General features: G+C 56.0%; 2 protein-coding genes across 2 annotated transcripts; one reads left to right on the top strand and one right to left on the bottom strand.

Annotated features, from left to right (window-relative positions):
• Positions 1–3,631: 3,631 nt before the first annotated feature.
• OCEL1 (occludin/ELL domain containing 1) lies at positions 3,632–6,115 on the top strand. Its single transcript, XM_061149920.1, has 6 exons — positions 3,632–3,897; positions 4,109–4,285; positions 4,408–4,622; positions 5,035–5,200; positions 5,437–5,490; positions 5,691–6,115. The coding sequence occupies exons 2-6, from the start codon at positions 4,208–4,210 to the stop codon at positions 5,811–5,813; spliced, it is 636 nt and encodes a 211-aa protein (XP_061005903.1). The 5' UTR covers positions 3,632–3,897; positions 4,109–4,207; the 3' UTR covers positions 5,814–6,115.
• Positions 6,116–8,122: 2,007 nt separating this feature from the next.
• On the bottom strand, positions 8,123–18,453 carry NR2F6 (nuclear receptor subfamily 2 group F member 6). Its single transcript, XM_061149919.1, has 4 exons — positions 17,884–18,453; positions 14,277–14,371; positions 10,318–10,902; positions 8,123–8,859 (listed from the first exon to the last, which is right to left on the bottom strand). Exons 1-4 carry the CDS (start codon positions 18,165–18,167, stop codon positions 8,585–8,587), a joined length of 1,239 nt encoding a protein of 412 aa, XP_061005902.1. The 5' UTR covers positions 18,168–18,453; the 3' UTR covers positions 8,123–8,584.
• Positions 18,454–20,766: the final 2,313 nt, after the last annotated feature.

Genomic DNA, 20,766 nt, shown 5'->3' with positions numbered 1-20,766 from the left:
CTTGGAGCCCCCTGAGAGCTACAGAGAGTACATGACCAGGGAAGGAAGGAGGTCAGGCAGCTGGGGGAGGTGAGTCAACAAGCCTGCCTCCCATTTCCACCCCCCACCCCACCCCCACCCCCACCCCAGGTACCTGCTTCACACTGGACAAGGCAGGGCCCATAGAGGCCCCAAGAACTCCCAATCTGATGAAGTCAGAGCCAAACACATTCCTGTGGAGTCAAGGTAAGGTCTGGAGGGTGGGGGAGGAGTGGGGCCATGCCTGGAGGTCAGCCTGTAGGAAGGGTTGAAAAGTTGTCTCTTTGAGCTGTGAACAACGCCTGGATTCTTGGCCTCCGGAGGAGATGAATTCGATCCAGAGCCAGTGACAAGGCTCGATCGCTCAGAACTTTTGTGTAATAAAGTTTTATTAAAGTATAAAAGAGAGAAAGCTTCTGACATAGACATCAGAAGGGGGCATAAAGAGTGCCCCCTTGCTAGTTTTTGCAAGAAGTTATATACCCATTAGCAAGCTGCTAATTAGAGAAAATGAAACGTCTGAAAATTCAGAGTGGCACCAGGCCCCTCACTCCCAACATGTGTTTTGAGATAACACTGGCACGAGGTGAGTCATCCGGGGCCATAAAACAATTGACATGGGGACTTCCCTGGTGGTTCAGTAGTTAACATTCTGTGCTTCCAATGCAGGGAGCCAGGTTCAGTCCCTGGTCAGGGAACTAGATTCCACATGCCTCAACTAAGACCTGGTGCGACCAAATAAATTCTTAATAAAAAAAAAAAAGAAAGAAAGAAAGAAAATTGACACGAATCTTGTAGAAAGGCAGATTTCCAAGCAAATACATAGTTGCACTAACATAGCTGAAGAGAACATTTCCATGAGTAAAGCATACTGGTTTGTTGAACCATTAAGGGTTCTGAGCCTTAGGCAGAACCTACTTACTGAAAAGAGTCTAAGGTAAGTACATAGTTCATTACCATAGCTTAAGAAAAACATTTCCATAGAAAAACGCATTGGTTAGCTAAAGGTTTGAGAAAAGTTCATTTCAGTGGAACCAGGTGTCATCATGGCAACACAAAATTTTAAAAGAAACATTTTAATTTTGTATAGAGAAGGGGGAAAAGTCTGACACTTGTAGTTTGTTTCTTCCTGCCACTTAAGAGAGAGATAAAAAAATGTCTGACAATTGCAACCTATTAACTCCATTTGGGGACCCCTAGCCTTTCTGCCTGTTACCCTCTCAGGGTGTCAGTGCTGGGCTTTCCTTGGGATTCAAAGTGATAATTCAGAGACAAGGCTTAGCCCAGCCACAGCCTAAGATCTCAGGACATTGCAGATGCTTCACACAGTCACTCAGCAAACGAAAGAATAGTCTGGGTGGGCATTGGAGTTGGGACCCTGGAAGGGGTCATGGAGTATGAGTCCAGAGGAATTATGGGTCCTGGGTTCTGCTTATCCCTACTCCAGATGTCAAGAGCAAAGTCTGTGAGAGGGATGACTAAAGAAGCTTGGTAAGGAAGCGTGGAACAGAAGGTGCCTGTCCCAGACCATCCAAGCAAGAGCACTGTGAAACAAGCATGGAGTTGTCCACGTGGGCCCCACCCCACTCCACTAGCATAGGTGTGAAACCATCGCTAGTAGCTTTTAAAATTCTGGTGGCAGTTTTTTAAAGCTTTATGAAAGCTCTAGTGGCAATTTTTAAAAAATAGACCATAAGAAGGAGGCTCATGCTTCTGACTCAGAGATGGTTCAGTATTAGGAAGCATGTTAATAGCCATATTAATGCATCAGGAATCAAAATCATAGGGTGAAATTGTACCTTGTACTGTTCACAGCATCCATTACGCAAAGTCTCAATTAAAAATAATGAGCATTTCTTCACTGAACGGAAAAATCTCAAGTCAAAGGCAGTGTTGAGTTTAATGGGCAAATACTAGAAGTTTTACCATCAAAGTGAAAAAACTAAACCGAGGTGGAGTGGAGGGATACTCAACAGTCCACCCATCTCCTCCAATGATTTAATATTGTCCGGAGGTGCTAGTCAATGCAACTAGACCACAAAAAGAAATTGAAAGAAAAGAATAAAATTATTCATAGATGATAAAATTATTTGTCTATATAAAAAGATCCAAGCAAACTAACTAAAACAGCTATTTCAGTAAGAGAATTTAGTAAACCAGCAAGAGGGTTAATGAATAATTAAATTAATTTTCTATATAAAAAAAGTTGCAAAACATATTGGAAGATCCCATTTATAATAGTAACAGCAAAGATAACATTATCTGGTCAAATTAACACCCTTAAGTATATAAAAAGCTCCTAAAAGCCAACAAGAAAAAAAAAAAAAGATTTGCAGGAAATAAATAGGAAAACAAATACAAATGGTTTCTGAATTTTCTCACTCACCAGATTAGGCAAGATTTAAAACTTTGAAAGTACATGCCCAGGAAACTGTGACGCCATTGAGGTTGCAAGGGTTGTGGGAAAACCAGTTGATTAGAGCATTATTGGCACAAGCTCACTGAAAAACAACTTGACAATTGATGCTGTTCAGTCGCTAAGTTGTGTTCAGCTCTTTGAGACCCTACGGACTTCAGCACACCAGGCTCCTCTGTTCTCCACTCTCTACCAGAAGTGAAGTGAAGTGAAGCTGCTCAGTGGTGTCCAACTCTGCGACCCCATGGACTGAGGCCTATAGGCTCCTCTGTCCATGGGATTTTCCAGGCAAGAATGTTGGAGTGGGCTGCCATTTCCTTCTCCAGGAGATCTTCCCAACCTAGGGATTGAACCTGGGTCTCCCGCATTGTAGGCAGACGCTTTACCATCTAAGCCACCAGGGAAGTCAGAACTATCGACCAGTTTGTTCAAACTTATGTCCGTTGAGTCGGTGATGCAATGTAACCATATCATCCTCTGCTACCCTCTTCTTTTGCCTTCAAACTTGCCCAGCTTCAGAGTCTTTTCCAAGTCAGTTCTATCTTTTTGACAATATCTTTCAAAATTAAAACACACAGGTCTCTTTCCCCCGTGGATTCCGGGAAGTTTCACTTCTAGAAATTTATCCTACATAATCCTCCACAATTTGCCAAAGAAATGTGCACTTGAATCTTTTTTCTATAGTATTGTCCGTAGTGAGGAGAATTTGTCATTGACTTAGAATCTCTCCAAAAGAAGATACAATTAACTGTGGCCTCTGGGAATAAGGGTGGGTGAGACATTCACTCTGCGCTACGCTTATTTTCTATTTGAATTATCTAAACATGCCTCCAGTGCTTATTTAAAGAACTATTTTAAAAATACAACCGCTGAGTAAATAGGTAAGTTGCTGCTGTCGTTCAGTCGCCAAGCCTTGTCGGTCTCTTTGCGACCCCATGGACTGCACCACGCCAGGCTTCCCTGTCCTCCACTGTCTCCCGGAGTTTGCTCAGACTTCTGTCCACTGAGTCGGTGATGCTGTCTAGCCATCTCATCCTCTGCCGAAAGTTCTCCAAATAAACTGAGGGTCAGAAAGGGTGAGTCACCGACCCCAAACACAGCAGCTAGCTGTCTCCGTCAGTCTCACCGTCAGGGTGTGGATCCACTTCCTGGTTCCCCAGGCCCGCCCCTTCACCGCCAGCCCCGCCCTATATACCGAGGCCCCTCCCCTGACCCGCGGAGCGACCCAGCCAGTTGACTCCAGCCTGTAGTTGATACACCACACGGACTTCGGGAGCGGACCTAGAGTCGGAGCCCCAAACGCTGGGACAGGTGACCCAAGGCAGGAGTGGTTCGTGCGGCCCGCCACCGGACCGGAGATCCCAAGGGTCTTCTCGGGGGCGCTGTCCGTGGCCTCCGCCTAGCCCTGAGGGAGAGATTGCGGGCCACGCCGGGGTTAACGCGAGCCAATCCTGGGCTGCGCGGTACGTAACGGATTATTTGCATAGCGCTCTTCCGGGTTACGCACTCGGCGGCGGGCTGGGGCTCTCTGAGGCCAATGGCGTGCGTCTATGCAAATGAGGGCGGAGATGGAGAAAGTGCAGCGGGTGAAGGAGTTGGCCGCTCCGGGAGCCGCCTCCCAGTGAGTCCTCCCACCGTCCCACCTCCAATCATGTACCCCTGCTGTGTCCACAGTCCGCCCGCCGACCATCCCCGCCACGCGCGGGTCGCGACTCTCCCCGGAGGACCCGCACACCGGCCCGGGGACGCCGGAGCGGCGCCGCCCCCAAGCCGATGCCCGCCCGAGAGCCCCCCCAGACCCATGGCTCCCGGGGGAATCTGCAGACCCGTCCGCCTGGCCCTGGTCCTCCGGTGAGTCTGAAAGGGAGGAGGGTTCCCAGGCCGAGCCCAGGCATAGAATTCATTCCCCCCTGTTTAAGGGATGACGGCTAACCCTCGTTAACTCCAAACCATGATTCCTGCGCCTGCTGCAGCGACTGGTGTCTAGAGGCCCCAAACCCAGCGCTCCCCCAACTGTGTGCCAGCCAACTGTGTGCCAGCCCCAGCCCGGAGCCCACAGGACAAAGCCCAAGAAGATTGTATTTGAGGATGAACTCCCCTCCCGGGCCCTCCTGGGCACCAAGAAGTCTACTAGAGCCGTCCGCGAGAGATATATGCCTAGGCCCCACCCCGTGCCTGACTATGAGCTGTGAGTGATTCCTAATTTCTTGGAACAGGAAAGGGGCACTGAGACTGGGGCTTTGACAAGTGAATAAGAGTTTGGTGGTTTAGTCGCCAAATCGTGTCCAACTCCTAGGACCCCATGGACTGTAGCCTGCCAGGCTCCTCTGTCCATGGTATTCTCCAGGCAAGAAGAATGGAGTGGGTTGCCATTTCCTTCTCCAGGGGATCTTCCTGACCCAGAAATCGAACCTGGGTCTCCTGCATTGTAGGCAGATTCTTTACCAACTGAGCTACAAGGGAAGAGTAAGAGTTTACCAAATAGTAGAAAGAGAAGGGCATTTGGGGCAGGGAGCCCAACAGAGACAAAGAAAAGCAAATTACACTGATTGTGGAAGAGTTCTTTCCACTCATACTCTGACCCCCTTTCAACCTGGTAGTAAGTACCCACCAGTGAGCACTGAGAAGGATCGGAACCGCTATGCTGCAGTGTTTCAGGACCAGTACCCAGAGTTCTTGGAGCTCCAGCAGGAGGTGGGATCAGCACAGGCAAAGCTCCAGCAGCTGGAGGCCCTGCTGAACTCACTGCCCCAACCCCGAAGCCAGGTCAGCACCCAGGTGGAAACCCTCACCCTACATCCCTTGCAAGTGGCCTAAGCCTGGCCTCTATTAGCCCAGTGGGCTCAGGTCTCTGGGCCTCTTCCTCCTCCAGGCTGGGCGGGCACCACATCACATGGGCCAAGGTCAGCCCTTGACAAGGTCCACCTTGTCTGAACCTCAGTTTCCCCATCCCTCCTTGGGTCCTGTGCTCCCTGAGGACCCGCTTCCTTCTCCCCTGGCAGAAGGAGGCCCATGTTGCTGCCCGTGTCTGGAGGGAATTTGAGAAGAAGCAGATGGTGAGTCGTGCCTCTTGAGTCCTACAGCCTGGTCTTTGCACCCCCCCTCCACATACTCACACTCCCATGAGGCTGGGCACTTGTGCCGAGTTTCATGGAAAGAAAACTGAGGTTCAGAGAGAAAAAGACAAAAGCTCAAGCAGCTTGAGAGGCATAGGCCAGACTGCCACAAAGACTTCCCTGGATCTCGCCCTGCTCAGGACCCCAGCTTCTTGGACAAGCAGGCTCGCTGCCATTACCTGAAGGGCAAACTAAGGCACCTCAAGTCACAGATCCAGAAATTTGACGACCAAGGAGACAGCGAGGGCTCTGTGTACTTCTGAGCGTCCTGGCAAACAGATAGAGGGAACCATCAGAGGGCGGGGCCCTACCCTGCTCTTCCTTCTCTTCTTCCCTCCTTATCTTTGCTGTTACTGCTACCCCACCTGGGGTAGCCATAGCCATGCCTGATTTTAAATGCCTTCGCCTTTGAGGCCTAGATCTGATGGCCCCTCTTCCAGCAAGGCTTCCCAGAACCTGCAGGACCTCCATGGAGACCCCACATCCCAGCCCATCCCCTAGAAGCAGGTCCCGCTCTCCATCCCAGTGGAATAAACATTTATTAAATACCTACTGCCACCTAAAACTCCTGATTTCACTCTTTGTCACCAAAAAATTGTTCTTCCATTTTCCCAAGGAAAAAAAAAAAAATTAAGGATCTGAGAAAGGGATTTGGCCAGGGTCTCTGGGTGGACTGTGAACCCTAGTCTGTCCAGGGGGCTCCCTGGCCTCCAAGAGTCTCCAACAGTAGGAAGCTGAGGGGCCAACCGCTACTGTCACCTCCTGAGCCAGGAGGGTTCCCCAGTGTCCACCCCATGCCAGGCTCTGGGTAGCGTGGATAGAGCACAGGTAGGACCAGGCTCCATGTGAAGCCCAGTGATGGTAGCCCAGGAGCTTTCTTTGAGCCTTGGCCTCCCAGAGGACACGGACAGTTAGGCAGGCTGCAGGCAAGGAAGGCAGGGCCAGCCACTGGGTCACAGAGGCCTCAGCCCCAGGATTGGTCCTCAAGGAACACGTGTCCTCAGGAAGAGAGCCCAGTGTGATAGAGCAAGGACAGAGGGCTGGACCCCGACGGGTGTCCTGACAACAAGGGAGGTTCAAGATGTCTTCTCCCTGCAGAAGAGGATTGGGTTTTGTAGGAGCTCAGCAATCAGGCCTGGACAAGCATCCAAGTCTCTGACCGACTGGAAGCAGGACAGACACCACGGTCTTGGTCAGTCCACAGATGTCCTGTGAATCTGAGAAACAGCGCATTGCCGTCCAGCCTGGCTGGAGTGGACAGACATTCACTTATGCACAGGACCTCTCAGAAAACACCTACCCGGGGCAGAAACCAGCCCAGCTGCCAGTGGGAGAGCTTCATCCCATTCCAACCTGTCCCCTTCTGGGGACAGGGCACATCCAAGAGACTTTCATTCACTTGTTCCCGACTTCCCAGATGTCCTCCGAGATGGACATGGGGAAATGTCCATCAAAATGTTCCAATGGGGAACATTTTGGAGGGCTGAGGCTGCTTTATGGCTAAGCCCTGGCCCAACCTACAGGGTGAGACCCAGGTTCTTCCCCGTTTTCAAAGGAGCGTGTTTGATAAATTTGTCTTCACTTGACAAGCCTTCAGTCAGGGCCAAAAGGTGCCACCCACCACCACCATCTGGGCCCTTTCTACCCATTCCCTAGAGCCACGGTCCTGCCATAAATTCCACAGATGCCTTTCCCACTACAGAACTGGGCCACAACCTTCTGAGGCCAGGATGGCAAGCCCCCTGGTGCCCTGCATCACCCCATATCACCTCAATTAAGTCCACATTTCAAGGTCTGACCTTAGAGGTCTCCATCTTCTAAATGCCAATTTCTATGAGTTTTTTTAATTACATGTGACAAAACAATTTTAAACTGGCTCGGGCACAAAAGGGGACGTCTGGGCTCATGGAACTGAAACACCCAAGGGTGTTGATATGGCTTGATCCAGGGGCTCCGAAAGTATCCTGGGAAATTGGTCTCCTTTTTGGCTCTGCTTTATCCTCCTAATTTCCAATCCTGCCGTTCAATCTCACTGGCCAGCTCTGGGCCACATGCCCTCCCTAAACCAGTCGCTGTGGCCAGCGAAATCAAGGGCTCTATCTGGGCTAAGATCATGTGACAGAACTAGCCCCAAACATTTCTCCCAAGGACACTGGGGCCCAGACACCATGATTAAGGGTTGACCAAAGAAAACAAAGGGACTTCCCTGCCAGTCCAGAGGTTAGGGCTTGGCATGGTTGGGGAACTAACATCTCATAAGCTGTGTGGTGCAGCTAAAAAAAGTAAAACAATCAAGTGCTTAGTCCAGGGTTTGTGTGAATGTACGAGGCTCACTTTCATAGGCCAGAATCTAAATTCAAACCTGAGCCATCTGCTCAGCCCAACTCCTACAGACTCACTGGCTGACCTCTGGCCTCTCCTTCCAGCCTGTTTCCCCACAAAACTATCCCACACAAACAAAGCCCGCAAGTAGGGCTGTTAGGTTGTAGGTGTTCCAGCTGGGCTGGGAGTGGGTCCCCACGGTAGGATGCCTTCTGTGTCACCCCTCCCCCCACTAAGATGATGGAGACTGTGCAGGTAGGAAACTTCTTTATTATTGGCCTTGATTCATCCATCATGTAGTGTCCAACGTGGATTATGTGTCCAGAGGATCAGTCTGGCACTCATCACCCCTGCCTGGCTGCAGCTGCCCCTCCAGTCCAGACGCCAGGACTTTGTCCATCACACCAGAGAAGCCACACCCCCACGAGTTCAATCTTGGGGCACCAAGGGACAAGGCTGTCCTGGGATTGGACCCTCTGTCTCGCCCCTCATCTTGATCAGGGTTTCTGGGGAAGACTTGACTGGAGTCTAGACAAATCAGTCTCTTTTTGGTTTCATTGATCATTTAGAAAACAGAAAAGACAAACATTTCACAGTCTTTAAAAAATAGGAGTCTGAGGAGGGAAGCCAGGGTCCTCTGTCCAGGGGAGGCTCCCCCCCAGAGGCCTGAGCATCCGTGTCCCTTGAGGTCTGCAGACCTGGCCCTGTCTGGTCACTGGCCTGAGCCGTAGGGCCAGTTGAAGGTACTTCCTGACAGCAGCATGTCTCGGATCAGCGTCTCGATGGGCGTCTTGCCCACCAGGCGCATGAAGAATAGCTGGGAGATGAGGGAGGCAGGGACCGCACGCAAGGCAGGGAGCCGCAGCAGCAGGCGCCCAAAGCGCTGGGGCTGCGATGGGTACTGGGCCCGCACGTACTCGGTGAGGGCCACCTGTGCCTTCTCCTGCAGGCTCTCCACATGCGCTGGGTCTGAGAGGCCGCAGGCATCTAAGGGACAAGGGAAAGTTCAGAAGTGGTGGCAAGAGGACACAGGACCCCAGGGCTGACCGGGGCTGGGGACACCACTCAGGGCAGTTGGTACAGAGGAAGGCACTCAAGGGATGAGAGATGGGGCCTAGGGCACAAATGGGGGTGTCTAATATCTAAGGCGGTGTTGGTCCCCAAGAGATATTAAGGTGGCCTCATCTGAGGATGATGACACGGGATGCAAGTAGTGATGTCTCAAGGGTGGAGGGGCCCTGACTAAAGCATTTAACAGGGAGACAAGTTCTAATCAAGCTTAAGGAGGAAGGAATTCCCTGGTGGTCTAGTGGTTAAGACTGCACTTCCACTGCAGGGGATGCAGGTTCAGTCTCTGGTTGGGGAAGTTCTACATGCCAGGAGGTGAGGCTGAAAACACCCCAAATAAAAAGCTCAAGGGGAAGAGGGGGCTGGCAAGGGGACTTAGGAAGAAAAGCAAAGCCTAAAGAGGGATTTCAGACACACTAAATAGACCTGCCTTGTGAGTGAAGGTGACAGGTGAGAGCCCTATGAATGTCCTGGATAAATAAAGAGGGGCAAAGCCATATTATTGGATAAAAGCCACCTCCCGGAGTAGCCTGGGTCTGGCTCCCGTATCCTTGGTTCCAGGAGACACCTAGTGGGACCTCCTTGCAAAGTGCAGAGTCTGCTATGCCACCACTCCCTGGAATAAAGCGGGTCTTTGGCGGTAGGAGGGTTACTGAAGACTAGGAAGGAACTAAGATGCCTCCGCCCCTAGGTGGGAGGGGCTTCAAGCCACACCCCCTACCCGATCCAGCTCAGCTGGGAGTGGCCCCTGGAGCCGGGCAGGTTGGGAGCCCTGGGTCAGTGGTCTCGGGTCCTAGGAATTAGGGAGCGAAGGGCCCAGGAGAGCCCAGAACCAGGTGTCAGAGCACCCCTGCCTTTCATAAGTGGAAGGCAGTCCTCATTAAGTGGTCAGTAACAAGAGGAGCATCCTGATTTGGCAGATGAGGGTCAGAGAGTTTAGGGAGAACAGAAACCAGTAAGTGACGGACAGAGCCAAGTGGGCAGACCTCCCCTCCCGCGGCCCCCCACCTGTCATTCTGCCGTCAGTGCCCACTGACCACGATGAACACCTTGATGAGGGGGCGAAGGGTGGGGGGTCTCAGGGAGCCTGAGAATCAAGGAGGGAGGCTGTGGGGCCTTAAGACGTGGAGCTGTGGGGGATCAAAATTCTTAGGAAGGCCTGGAATCAGGGGGTGGGGCCATCACGGTGTCAGACCGCCTGCATTGCCTCCCCCACTGTCCCCCAACAGCGCTAAAGGCGCATGCAGGGACGCAAGTCTGGCTAGCTGTAGATCAGGAAGTGGAGAACTAACGGGGTCAGGGTCAGGAGCTAGGTCTCTCCCCTCCCCCACCCGGCCCCTCCCACGGCCAGAGCCCCCCCATTTCAGGGCGTCTCACCAGGTGTGAAGAGCGCGATGGCCTTGAGGCAGCCATACTCCGCGGAGTCGACCTGCAAACGGCCCAGTTTGTCCACCTGTTCCTGGAAGGCGCGCACCTGGTCCATGAAGGCCACGGCACGCTCAGCGGCCATGGGCGCGGCATGCAGGCCGGCAGCGGCCAGCAGCGGCGCCGTGTGCAGGGGCAGCGCCGCCTGCGCCGCGTTCAGCACGAAGAGCTCGCTCCAGCTGAGGCGCAGCAGCGCCACCTGGTCGGCCACCGGCAGCTCGGGGAAGAAGGGCGCGTGGCGCGCCCACTCCACGGTGCTGAAGAGCAGCCGCGCCGCCAGCTCGCACACGTTGTCGATGCCCAGCACAGCGCCCGCCGCGCCGCTCCCGGCTCCAAAGGCGCCCGCGGCTCCGGCACCGAAGCGCCCGGCCGCCGCGGGGTAGGGCTCGGCACGCAGCAGCTGCGCGATCAGCTCCGACACTGGCTGCCCCGGGAAGAGGTCTCCGCCGGCCACGGCCAGCGCAGAGCCAGGAGGGCTGCCCGAGGAGGCTGCCACGGTGCCGGGTAGCGAGTGCGGAATTCGGCCGCGCTGCACCGCTATGAAGGGGAGACAGAGATGGGGTGGGGGGGAGGGAGAAGCGGGAGCGAGATTGCCAGCCCCGCAAGAAATGCGGAAGGTACAGGAGAGGGAGGAGGGGAGAGGGGACGGGGGGAGGGGGGCAGGGATCAGGAGATGGGGAGTGAGGACACGGGAAACCAGAGAGGGGAGAGGGGGGGTGTGAGGAAGTGGGGGAGGAATTAGGGGGAAAGTAGGTACCCCGAGTCACGGGGTGGGGCAAGTAGGGAGGAAGAAAGGTTGGAGATAAAATGATCAGAGGGTTACTCATTCCCTCCACTCCAAGCCCCCCAACTCAACCTTTCCCTGAACCCCCAATCCCTACCTCATGGGCACAATGCTTGTTGGGAGGACAGAGGCCAAGGTCTTGCACGCCCCACCTTGCTCCACCCTGTGCCCTCAACCTGAGGTCAGTCCAGCCACCATCAGACTACTACTTTCAGAGGAGGAAGTGGGGGCGGGGCGGGGGGGGGGGGGAACCATCTCAGGTGGAAATGGGACCACTGGGTGAGGGCTAATTTAATTCACACATATCCCCCTCCCCCTCTTCTGGACTGTGAGCTCCCCTCTGCAGCTAGGGAAGCGAGACCTGTCAATCATATCCTCATCTGTCAATCATAGGAGTCTAAGAGCTGATAATGGGTCTAGGGGGGGCAAGCATCTTCCTAGGACATGGGCACATAGCCAGCCTACCCCTCAAACAAGTGATCAGTAGGGGCTGGCACTGATCTCTCCTATGAAATTAGGATATTTCTCTACCTCCCAGCCCCACCCTCCAGGTCATGGCCCCCTAGAGCAGCTCTCATCTGCCTGGGCCTCTGCAGTGACCTCAGTGTTAAGGATGAAATCCTGGTCAGCAGCAAAAAGTCTGTTATCGAAAAGTAGTGTTAGTCGCTCAGTCGTGTCCGACTCCTTGCGATCCCATGGACCGTAAGGCTTCTCTGTCCATGGCATTCTCCATACAAGAATCCTGGAGTGGGTAGCCATTCCCTTCTCCAGGGGATCCTGACCCAGGGATTGAACCCGGTCAGCAGCAGGTGCTCAGTAAACATGAGATTCCATCAGCAGCTTTGCCTGTGATGGGGAGGACCAATTGCTGGCTTTGGCCAGTGTCCCCAGGGATCAGGTAGGTGAGAAGAGGAAAGCTGAGGTGCAAGGAAGAAGGATGGCTGCATGCCAGCCTGGCCTGTGCCACAGTGGGCGGGGTGGAGGGGCTGACTGGGCTGGGTGCCCGGCAGAGACTAATTAATGAGCTTTAATGAGGTGGCATGCCCGGTCTCATCACCCCCATGAACTTCTGGTCAACCCACCATGGAGCAGAGCAGGAGAAGGACGAAAGTGGAGCTGAGGGCTAGCAGAGCTGATCAGGGAAGCAGGGTTCAAGCCTTATCCCATGTGATTTGAAGTCTCAGGAACCTCTAGTCTGTCAAATGGGTGTAGCTGGGTTGAGGGCCGACAATGAATCCCAATCACCCTCTGGTTCACTTGGTTCTAAAGCCCACTGCCATCACTCATCCATCACCTGGCCACCTCAGGGTCTGTGCATTTGCTGTTCCTGCTTCCTGAGAACCCCTTCCCCAGCTCTTCCCATTAAGCCCAGACTGTGTGGGTTCAAATCCCAACCACAATTAGATTGCTCTCTGTACTCTTTCCCCACCCATAAAAGTATGCAGTTGATAATAATCATGACGATGATAACCGCAATCACTGAATTAAGCGAGAATGTATCTAACTGGCTTGGAATAGCTTTTGGCACATGAAAGTAAAAGTGAAAGTCGCTCAGTCGTTTCCGACTCTTTGGGACCCCATGGACTACACAGTCCATGGAATTCTCCAGGCCAGAATACCGGAGTCGGTAGCCTTTCCCTTCTCCAGGGGATCTTCCCAACTCAGGGATCGAACCCAGGTCTCCCACATTGCAGGCAGATTCTCTACCCGGTGAGTCACAAGGGAAGCCCAAGAATACTGGAGTGGGTAGCCTATCCCTTCTCCAGCAGATACTCCCAACCCAGGAATCGAACCAGGGTCTCATAGTAAGAGCTAAATGGATAGTAACTCAAGCCAAGAAACATTAAGCACCTTCCATGTTTTAGAACCTGGTGTAGGCCCTGGGGATGTGTCAGAAAACAAGACAGACAAAAGTTTCTGACCTTGAGGAGCAGACATTCTGATGGAGGAGCAAGCAAACTATAAAGCAAGATAGATGGTCTGAATAAAGGGGTTGCAAAGGGTAATCAGGAAGGGTTCTCGGAGGAGGTGGTGTTTCAGTAAATCTTAAAAGAAGGTGAGGGAGGAAGCCATGTAGGTGTCTGGGGGAGGTGTTCCAGACAGAGGGAACCACCTGTGCAAAGGCCAAGAGATAGGGCTGTATTCAGGTCATGATCTGAGATTATTACTTCCACCTCGAGACTTTGAAGATCTGAAGCCTGGATTTGATGTGGATTTTAGGTCAAATTCACAAGTGGAGACAAAATCCAGGTTGCGGGGGTGGGGGTATGGGCAGTCACCCCCAACTTCACATGACCAAAGAGAGTGATCAGATGATCTTAAGAGAAAGACTCTGGCAGCTGTTCCCAGCTTCTTTCACAGAGGCTCAGCAGAGAAGAAACCAACAGTAGAGCAGGAGAGACTCAGCTTTTAGACACAGAAAAGAACTGCCAGCCTGGCTCATAAGAGTCCAGGCAGTGACACGAAGTCCAGCCTTGGGGCCGTCATTGAAATGGGCCAGATTCTGCTCCCTAGCCCAGTGCTTCATGTAGAAGTCTACATGTTCCACCTGAATTCTAAGAGTGATCGGAGTTCTAGACCTAGCTGCCCTGCGCGGATCCACCCAAGTCCCCAGGGCAAGGACAAGAGGCTGGGCCTCCCTCTGACTCCCAGCACCCCCGGTCAGGCGGAAGGGTGAGCTGCCCTTTGCCTTAGTCGGGTGAGTTCCTGCCTTGGGCAAACACAAGGCAGAGGGCGGAGGGAAAGCAAATCAAAAAAAAAAAAAAAAAAGGTACATCATTGTTCAGAAAGTGGTGGCCAGGCTAGAGGGCAGAGGATTACCGGGGTTAACTTCAGGTTCTCTGCCCCTGAGGCCGGGTTGGGAGAGGTGGTGGAGAGAAAGGTTCTAACATGGGCCGGAGTAGGGGAGCCCCTTGCAGCCCAGTTCTGCCTCAGCCACCAGGCGGCCACAGATAATTGGATTCCTCCAGCCCAGGGCCAGATCGAGGCCCATGGGATCTCAGGATCAGTGGTAACGAGGTTAGCAGGCGCCAGACCCCGCCCTCCATGGCTCCCAGACCCCAAGAGAGGGAGCAAAGGGCAGGCCACTTGTTCACCCCCTGCCTGCCCCACCCCAGCGGGGACTCACCTTCCTTCCTCATGCCCACCCGGAAGCACTTCTTGAGGCGGCAGTATTGGCACTGGTTCCGGTGATGCTGGTCGATCTGGCAGTCACGGTTGGACCTGTGGGCACGCAGAGGTCACCAAGGGGATCACCATGACACCTACATTCTGGCCTGGGAGCCACCAGGACCACCCCCCATCCCTACCAACAACCTGGGCTGGGCAGGTGACCCCAAAGTGGCACAGAGGTGTGCAAAGAGGAAAGGACAATTTGGGGGAGTGGAGACAGATGAAGAGCAGTCTGTGGCAAAGTGGATTAGCATGCCAGGGAGGGTTATGTTGGAACTGGGTTTTGAAGGATGAATACAAGTTCCCCAGGTGACCAGAGGCAGTTCCTGGCAGAATGACAATGATAGCCAAAAGTTCTCCAGTTTCATTTTACTTGGTCCTTGTCAGGCCAGGGGACAGGGTCTTTGTCCCCAGGGCACTGTGAGAACAGAGAAGGAAGATGGTCAACGAGCAAGACTTTGTGAGTTGACTTAAGAGACTAGAACCCAGGCCAGTCCTCTATGGGGTCACAGCACCACGGGGCCCCAACAATGCATAAACAAACAAAAGAGTGAATGAATGAATTCCTGTACCCCTCGAAGATGTCAAACCCCTCCTCTAGAAAGACCATCCAACACCTAACGGAGCCCAAGAAGCTTCCTCCAGGCAGTCCTCCGGGATTGCTGGTGCCTCTTCCAGGGATGGGACATGTGGCCCCGCCCTCTGAAACAATGAGTTCCGTCCAAGGTCAGTTGCAAGTTGGAAGGTTCAGGCCTTTGTTCTTTCAATGTCCCCAATGCCCTTTTTCCCCTTGTCCCCTGCTCTATGTTCCCTCCATATCTCTCTCCTCTGAGCCTTTTGAGGCCCAGGCTGAGGGCTGGAGTCCCAGCTGGGCACCAATAGGGTACTCAGAGCCAGTCACAAAGGAAGACAGATACTTAACGAAGTTGAAAAGTCAAACACATCCTAGCTGCGGACACCCGAGGCCCGACCCTTGGGCAGCGACTTCTCCACTGAGCCTTGGTTTCCCCACCTGGAATAGGGGGGCCAGAGGCCAATTCTATATGGGATGCACTCATTCTGGAGAAAACTGGGAGTGGGGGTGGGGGAGGGTGTCAAGACTTGGGCCCACCTGGGAGTCCCAGTGGCCAATTTTGGAGAGGTGAGGCTCCAGAGGGCCTCTGCGTTCTGCAGCACCAGCCTCCGAGCCCCAGGAAGAGGCCCTACTAGGGCAAAGGGAGCTCAGGCAGAACCAGAACAAAGCCCAGCAGGCAGGCAGTGGGAGGGTCCTGGGCAGCCGGGTGGAAACAGCCAGGCCTGGGGCAGGCAGGCAGGGGCCTGGCTCGGGTCCCCCAGACTTCAGGGGTGCCCTGAACCTTCTGCCTCAACTTCCCCAGTTGTAGAGTCAAGACAGATCTTCTGTCCCTCCAGATGGGGAAATAGGAAGTTCTACCTGTTATCCCACCTAAACAGCACATGCTTTGCCAGACCCCACAGTCCAACTCTGCCTTCTCCCTGGGCTTCTGGCTTTCAGTCCAATTTGATCATTGCCCTCTTTTGCTCACACACCTTCTTCCATGGTTCCCCATTACTTTCACTCCAGAATTTCTGACCCACTTGGCTCTAACTTCTCCCATGCCTGGGTGGTCTCACCTTACATCACCCTTACATCACTGATCCCCAATCCTGCCCACTCAGTGTTTGCTGGAGCCACACTCTCTGCAGGAGTGCCCTTCGCTTCTACCTGCTAAACCCCTCATGTTTCAAGGTCCACCTCCTGTGGCCTTCCTCTGTGACCCTCAGGCAGAGCTCCTTGTTCCTCCTGGGACCCCAGACCATCCCTCCCTCTGGCCCAACCCAGACCCCACAGACTAGGACGCCTGTGTCTCACTGTGTCTCCCTCAAACTGGGAGAAGGCTGGGCTTGGAACTGGGGTCTTTTCTAGGGTGCTGGTATCAAACCACCCATGTCAGGCCCTGAGGGGTCTTTGTTGATTCAACCTGAGGCTCAATGAGAAGCAGTGACTTCTCCCGGTCACACAACACAGACCTTCTAAAGAACCTGCTGGTGCCAAACCAGGCCCCTCTCCCTGGCTTTGGTGCTCCCACTCTAAGGGAGCATCTAGGACCCCCAAACCACCTGAGCCCCTCCCCTGCCCTCCCTAAAGACCCGGCCAGAGAGCACACAGTTATTCCAGCAGCAAGAATGAGGCCAAAGTCTGGTGGCCCAGTTATCATTGGAGGAGGGAGGAAGCCAGCTCCGCGCCATATAGAGCCGCCCCCAACAGGCCAGATCTGGGGCCAAATTCCTGCTTCAGGTACCCAGGACCCCACCCAGTGGCCCTGCCAACAAGCCCTCCATCAGCAGCTCCCCCTGGTGAGGTCCTGACCCAGACTTGCCTGGCCACCCCCCACCTTCCCAACCCCACAGCTCCCTTGCTAAGCCCCAAGTGGGCAGGGTCTCTCCCTGGGTGACCCAGGGCAGGTGCCAAGAGCTTTCTGGGCCTTAGTTTTGCACATGTGGAAAATGGGACCCTCCAAACTGGCTCTGCAGAGCCCAAGTATGTTCCTGGAGGATGCAGAGTAGGGGTTTGTCAACAGAGCAAAAGGGAACTCAGCAAAAAGTGGTGGGAAATGGGGGGGTCCTAGACTGGACACCCAGTGCCAGCAGCTTCTCCCTTAGACCTAATTCCCCGGGCGGGAACCAGAAAAGCTAGTGAGGTCACACCCGGCCAGTGGGGACTCCAACCTAGGATAGCCCAGGGATGCTTCTTGTAAACATTCATCCCCACCCAGTCTCAGAACCGACAAAAGTTTCAGGGATTTTCCAGGATCCCAGTTCTGCACCTACTCCTAGCTGGGGTGGGGTGGGGACGGGGGTGGGTGGCGTAGAGCGGGGTGTGGGGCTGGAGCAGCCAAGATGCGGTCAAATCCAGCCGCCACCTCGGACCTCTCACATCAGTTTCCGGTGACCCAGGGCCCAGAGAGCGCCCAGGGGGATTCCCCCTGAGGCGCAGGCCCAACCCCCAAGGCAGAAGCGCCCCCCTGCCCCATGCGAAGGAAGCCGCCCTGTGCCACCTAGTTTCGCTCCAGCCGCCGCCTCAGTAGTCAGGGCGACTTTGGAAGTGATATTTGACCCCAAGGGCGCGCCGTATCGATCCGCGCGGCCGCAGACAATGGCCCCCGGACGCTGTGAGCTCCACAGTCCAAGTTCCACGTTCGATCCCCACCGGGTCCCCTTCCCAAGGGAAGGGACGCCCTGGGATTAGGGACCCACCCCTGACAGCACCCCAACCCCTCGCCGCGCAGAGCTGACCCCTCTCCGGAGAAAAGGAAGGGAGGAAGGAGGAGCGAGTAACTGGGGCGGAAGCCGCCAGGGACCACCTGATGGGGGGGACCTGCACCGATACAGCGCCGACTGTATACACAATCCCAGGAATGTGATGGAGAGGGGGCGAAGGACCTGTGCCCCGATCTCATACGGGCAGTAGAGACCCAGGGAAGGTCGGCGCCAGGCCCAAGGTGACCGAGCAGGTCAGAGGCCCGGCCCGGGTGCCGGCGGCGGTGCGCAGAGAGGGGGCTCACCGGCAGGTGTAGCTGAGGTTGCGGCGGATGCTCCGCTTGAAGAAGCTCTTGCAGCCCTCGCAGGTGAAGACGCCGTAGTGCTTGCCGCTCGACTTGTCCCCGCACACCACGCAGTCCACCTGCAGCCCCGGCCGCTCCTCGTCGCCTGGCTCAGCGTCGCTGGCGGCACCGGGGGGTGAGGCCGAGTCTTCCTCCGCCGCGCGCGGGTAGCCGCCCGCCTTGTCCACGCCATTCGTGTCGCCGCCGCCCCCGGGGCCGCCCCAGCCGCCGGTCACCATGGCCATAGCCCCCGGGCAGCGGGGCCGGGGCGCCCCCTCCGCGTTTCTCCCTCGGGGCACCCCTCTAGGCCCGGGGGACCCTAACCAGCGCGCATCCGGTCCCGGTGCGCGGGGGTCACCCGGTTGCACCCCCAAAAAAAGTTTTGCAGCAACTTCCTGCGGCCGGTCCGCGCGCCCGGGCGGAACTGGTCGGGCCGGTTCCAGGTCAACTTTCCCACGCGTGCGCGGGGCCGGGCCCCGGACCGGGGGGGCGCGCTAGAGGTGCTGGCCGGGGGCCCCGGGGACTCGCGCCCCGCCGCCCTGGGGCCCCGGCGGGGGAGCTCGGGCCATGGCCCGGCCCAGGCAGCGCAGGGGGTGCCCTCCGGCCTGGCCGCCGCTCGGCCAAGGGCTGCGGCCAACTTAGCGGGCTGCCATCCGAGCGCGGGAGGCCGGGGGGAAAGTTTGGCCGCAAGTTGCGCGGCCGCCCGCGGCGGGGGGGAGGGGCGGCGGGCGTGCGCCGGGGCTGGTCACCGCACCCCCTGAGTCCCCCAGGGCCCCCGGCGGCCGCTCGGGGCCTGCAGGACCGCGGGCCGGCGCTTCCCGAGCTGCCGCCCCCGCTGCGGCCGCGCCCGCCCGGCCTGGGCCTGTGCCTGAGCCCGAGCCTCGCTCTCGCCGCCGACCCCGCGCGCCGGCCTCGCGCTGCGGCCGGTTTGACACACAACGTTCCATTCGCGGGGCGGGCGGGGGGCGGGGGCGGGGGCAGGGGCGCGCGCCGCGGGCTGGGGGCGGGCGCTCGTTGCCCCGGCGACGGCCGCCCTTATAAGGACATGGGTGGCCGTGCGCGGCGCCCGGCGCCCGGGCCGGCGGGAGGGGCTAGGGCGGAGCGCGGGGCCGCAAGGCCTGACCCTCCTCCCTCCTCCTCCCTCGCTCACCCCACTCCCACCCCCGTCCTCGCCCGGCTCCAGCCTTAACCCCTGCCGGGCCGCGGCGGGAGCCTGGGCCACTGCTGCCCTCTGCCCTTCCGCAGCCTCGCCAAGATGTCTCTCTAAGGCCCTCCCCTCCACCTCCGGCCTTGGAAGTTGTGTAGCTCAACCGCCCTCGAGGCGCCCCTCGGCACCACCCCCTTGCATTCCCGGCAGAAGCAATAATGGGGGGCCGGTTGCACCGGGGGGCACGCCCCTGCGCAGTACACACACACACACACACACACACACCACACCACACACACCCCCCTGGGGCATTTCTTTGCACAGTTGCATGATGGATTGTGTTTGCTTCCTCTTCCAGAAAGTCGCGGCGTCCGACCCCCACCCCACCCTTTCTCCGCTTGGGCTAACACCTGGTGTTCGGAATCTCCGGGGGGGAAGGGATGTTGTGGTCTGCGGCCGGCAGGGGCGCGAGGTCAGGGGGCCCCTCTCCAGAATTTCAGGCTTCTGGGGGCAGGGCGCCCACCCGCCCAGCGAGGCTGGAGGCGACAGGAATGCCCACCACCCCTGCCGGGGGCCTGCCCCCTTTCCCCTTTAATTTCCTTTTCTTTCTGTGCTTCACAGAAAGAGCTTGACCAGGGGCCGACTGGACTACAGATGTCTCTTCCAGGCTCCCCAGAGTCTCCCAGCTGCTGCTCGGCCTCCATGTCACTGCCCCCAAGACCCAGGGTTAGGACAGCCAGCATATATTAAACACCCTTTGTATGCTCAGGAGAGCAGGCCGCCCTGGGCAAAGAAGCCTGAGCCTCTGCTTCTGAGCCTGTTAACCTTTAACCGGCTGGAAAAGCCCTTCCTGCAGTGACCTTTCACCTTGGAGTCCTGAAGGTCCAGGCCTTATCTCCCGCCCTGCCCTGGGCTAAGCTGGACACTCGGACACGTGGCTGGGCCTCTGAGGGCTGCAGGCAGGAGAAAAGGGTCCTCTACCCCCACGGGCTCCTACACCCTCCTCTCTCAGGAAGGGTCCTTGAGAAAAGCCATCCCCTTCTCCAGCTGACGTCTGAGGGACATCCTTCCTGGCAAGGGCTGGAGATGTTTGGAGATCTTGCAGCAGTTAAGAGGATACCAAGGTTCTGGAAAAGCCAGGCAATGGATGCCCAGCCCTGGGCCTCTGGGCCTGCTGGGAGGGTGTGGCTGGGCATGAGGGGGGAGGGAGGTTTTAGCAAGTACAGAAAGCAAGAAGCACTAGGGTTAGACACGAGGAAGGACTTTCCAAGGGTCTGACTGGAGTGGAGTTCTCTGCCCCATAACCTGAGTTGGGCTTGAATGGTTAAAGAGGACCCTTTAGGTCCTGGCAGTGCAGTGGTTAGGGCTCTGTGCCTCCACTGCAGGGGACATGGGGTCGATCCCTGGTCAGGGAATTAAGATCTCAAATGTCCCAAGTAAAGATATCGCCTGCAGCAACTAAGACCCGGGTTAGCCAATTTTTTTTTTTTTTTTTTTAAGAGAGAGGACCCTTTGGTTCTGCGGCCTGGGAATGGGGGGGTGTTAGCTGGGTATTTGGGGTGACGATGGGTGTCTAGGTCCCTGGTCTGAACTTTCTAGGATCCTTGATGGGGGGGTGGGGGGGGGGACGTGGAGGTGGGTGTCTCAGAGATGAGAGCCAGAGACTTGTAAGGAAGAGAAGGCTCAAGGAGTCAGAG

Source organism: Dama dama, chromosome 9 (assembly GCF_033118175.1).
Source record: "Dama dama isolate Ldn47 chromosome 9, ASM3311817v1, whole genome shotgun sequence".
Lineage (NCBI taxonomy): Eukaryota > Metazoa > Chordata > Mammalia > Artiodactyla > Cervidae > Dama > Dama dama.
The sequence above is the reverse complement of the archived record's forward strand: the minus strand, read 5'-3'. Positions and strand labels throughout refer to the sequence as shown.

Excerpts from the sequence above, each read along its gene's own strand:
- OCEL1 (XM_061149920.1), top strand. The coding sequence starts at position 4,208 with ATGCCCGCCCGAGAGCCCCCCCAGACCCATGGCTCCCGGGGGAATCTG. Across the intron at positions 4,623-5,034 it reads CCCGTGCCTGACTATGAGCT|TAAGTACCCACCAGTGAGCA; the intron begins GTGAGTGATTCC and ends TCAACCTGGTAG. Across the intron at positions 5,201-5,436 it reads TGCCCCAACCCCGAAGCCAG|AAGGAGGCCCATGTTGCTGC; the intron begins GTCAGCACCCAG and ends CTCCCCTGGCAG.
- NR2F6 (XM_061149919.1), bottom strand. The coding sequence starts at position 18,167 with ATGGCCATGGTGACCGGCGGCTGGGGCGGCCCCGGGGGCGGCGGCGAC. Across the intron at positions 14,372-17,883 it reads AACCTCAGCTACACCTGCCG|GTCCAACCGTGACTGCCAGA; the intron begins GTGAGCCCCCTC and ends GCGTGCCCACAG. Across the intron at positions 8,860-10,317 it reads CATCGCGCTCTTCACACCTG|ATGCCTGCGGCCTCTCAGAC; the intron begins GTGAGACGCCCT and ends CTTGTCCCTTAG.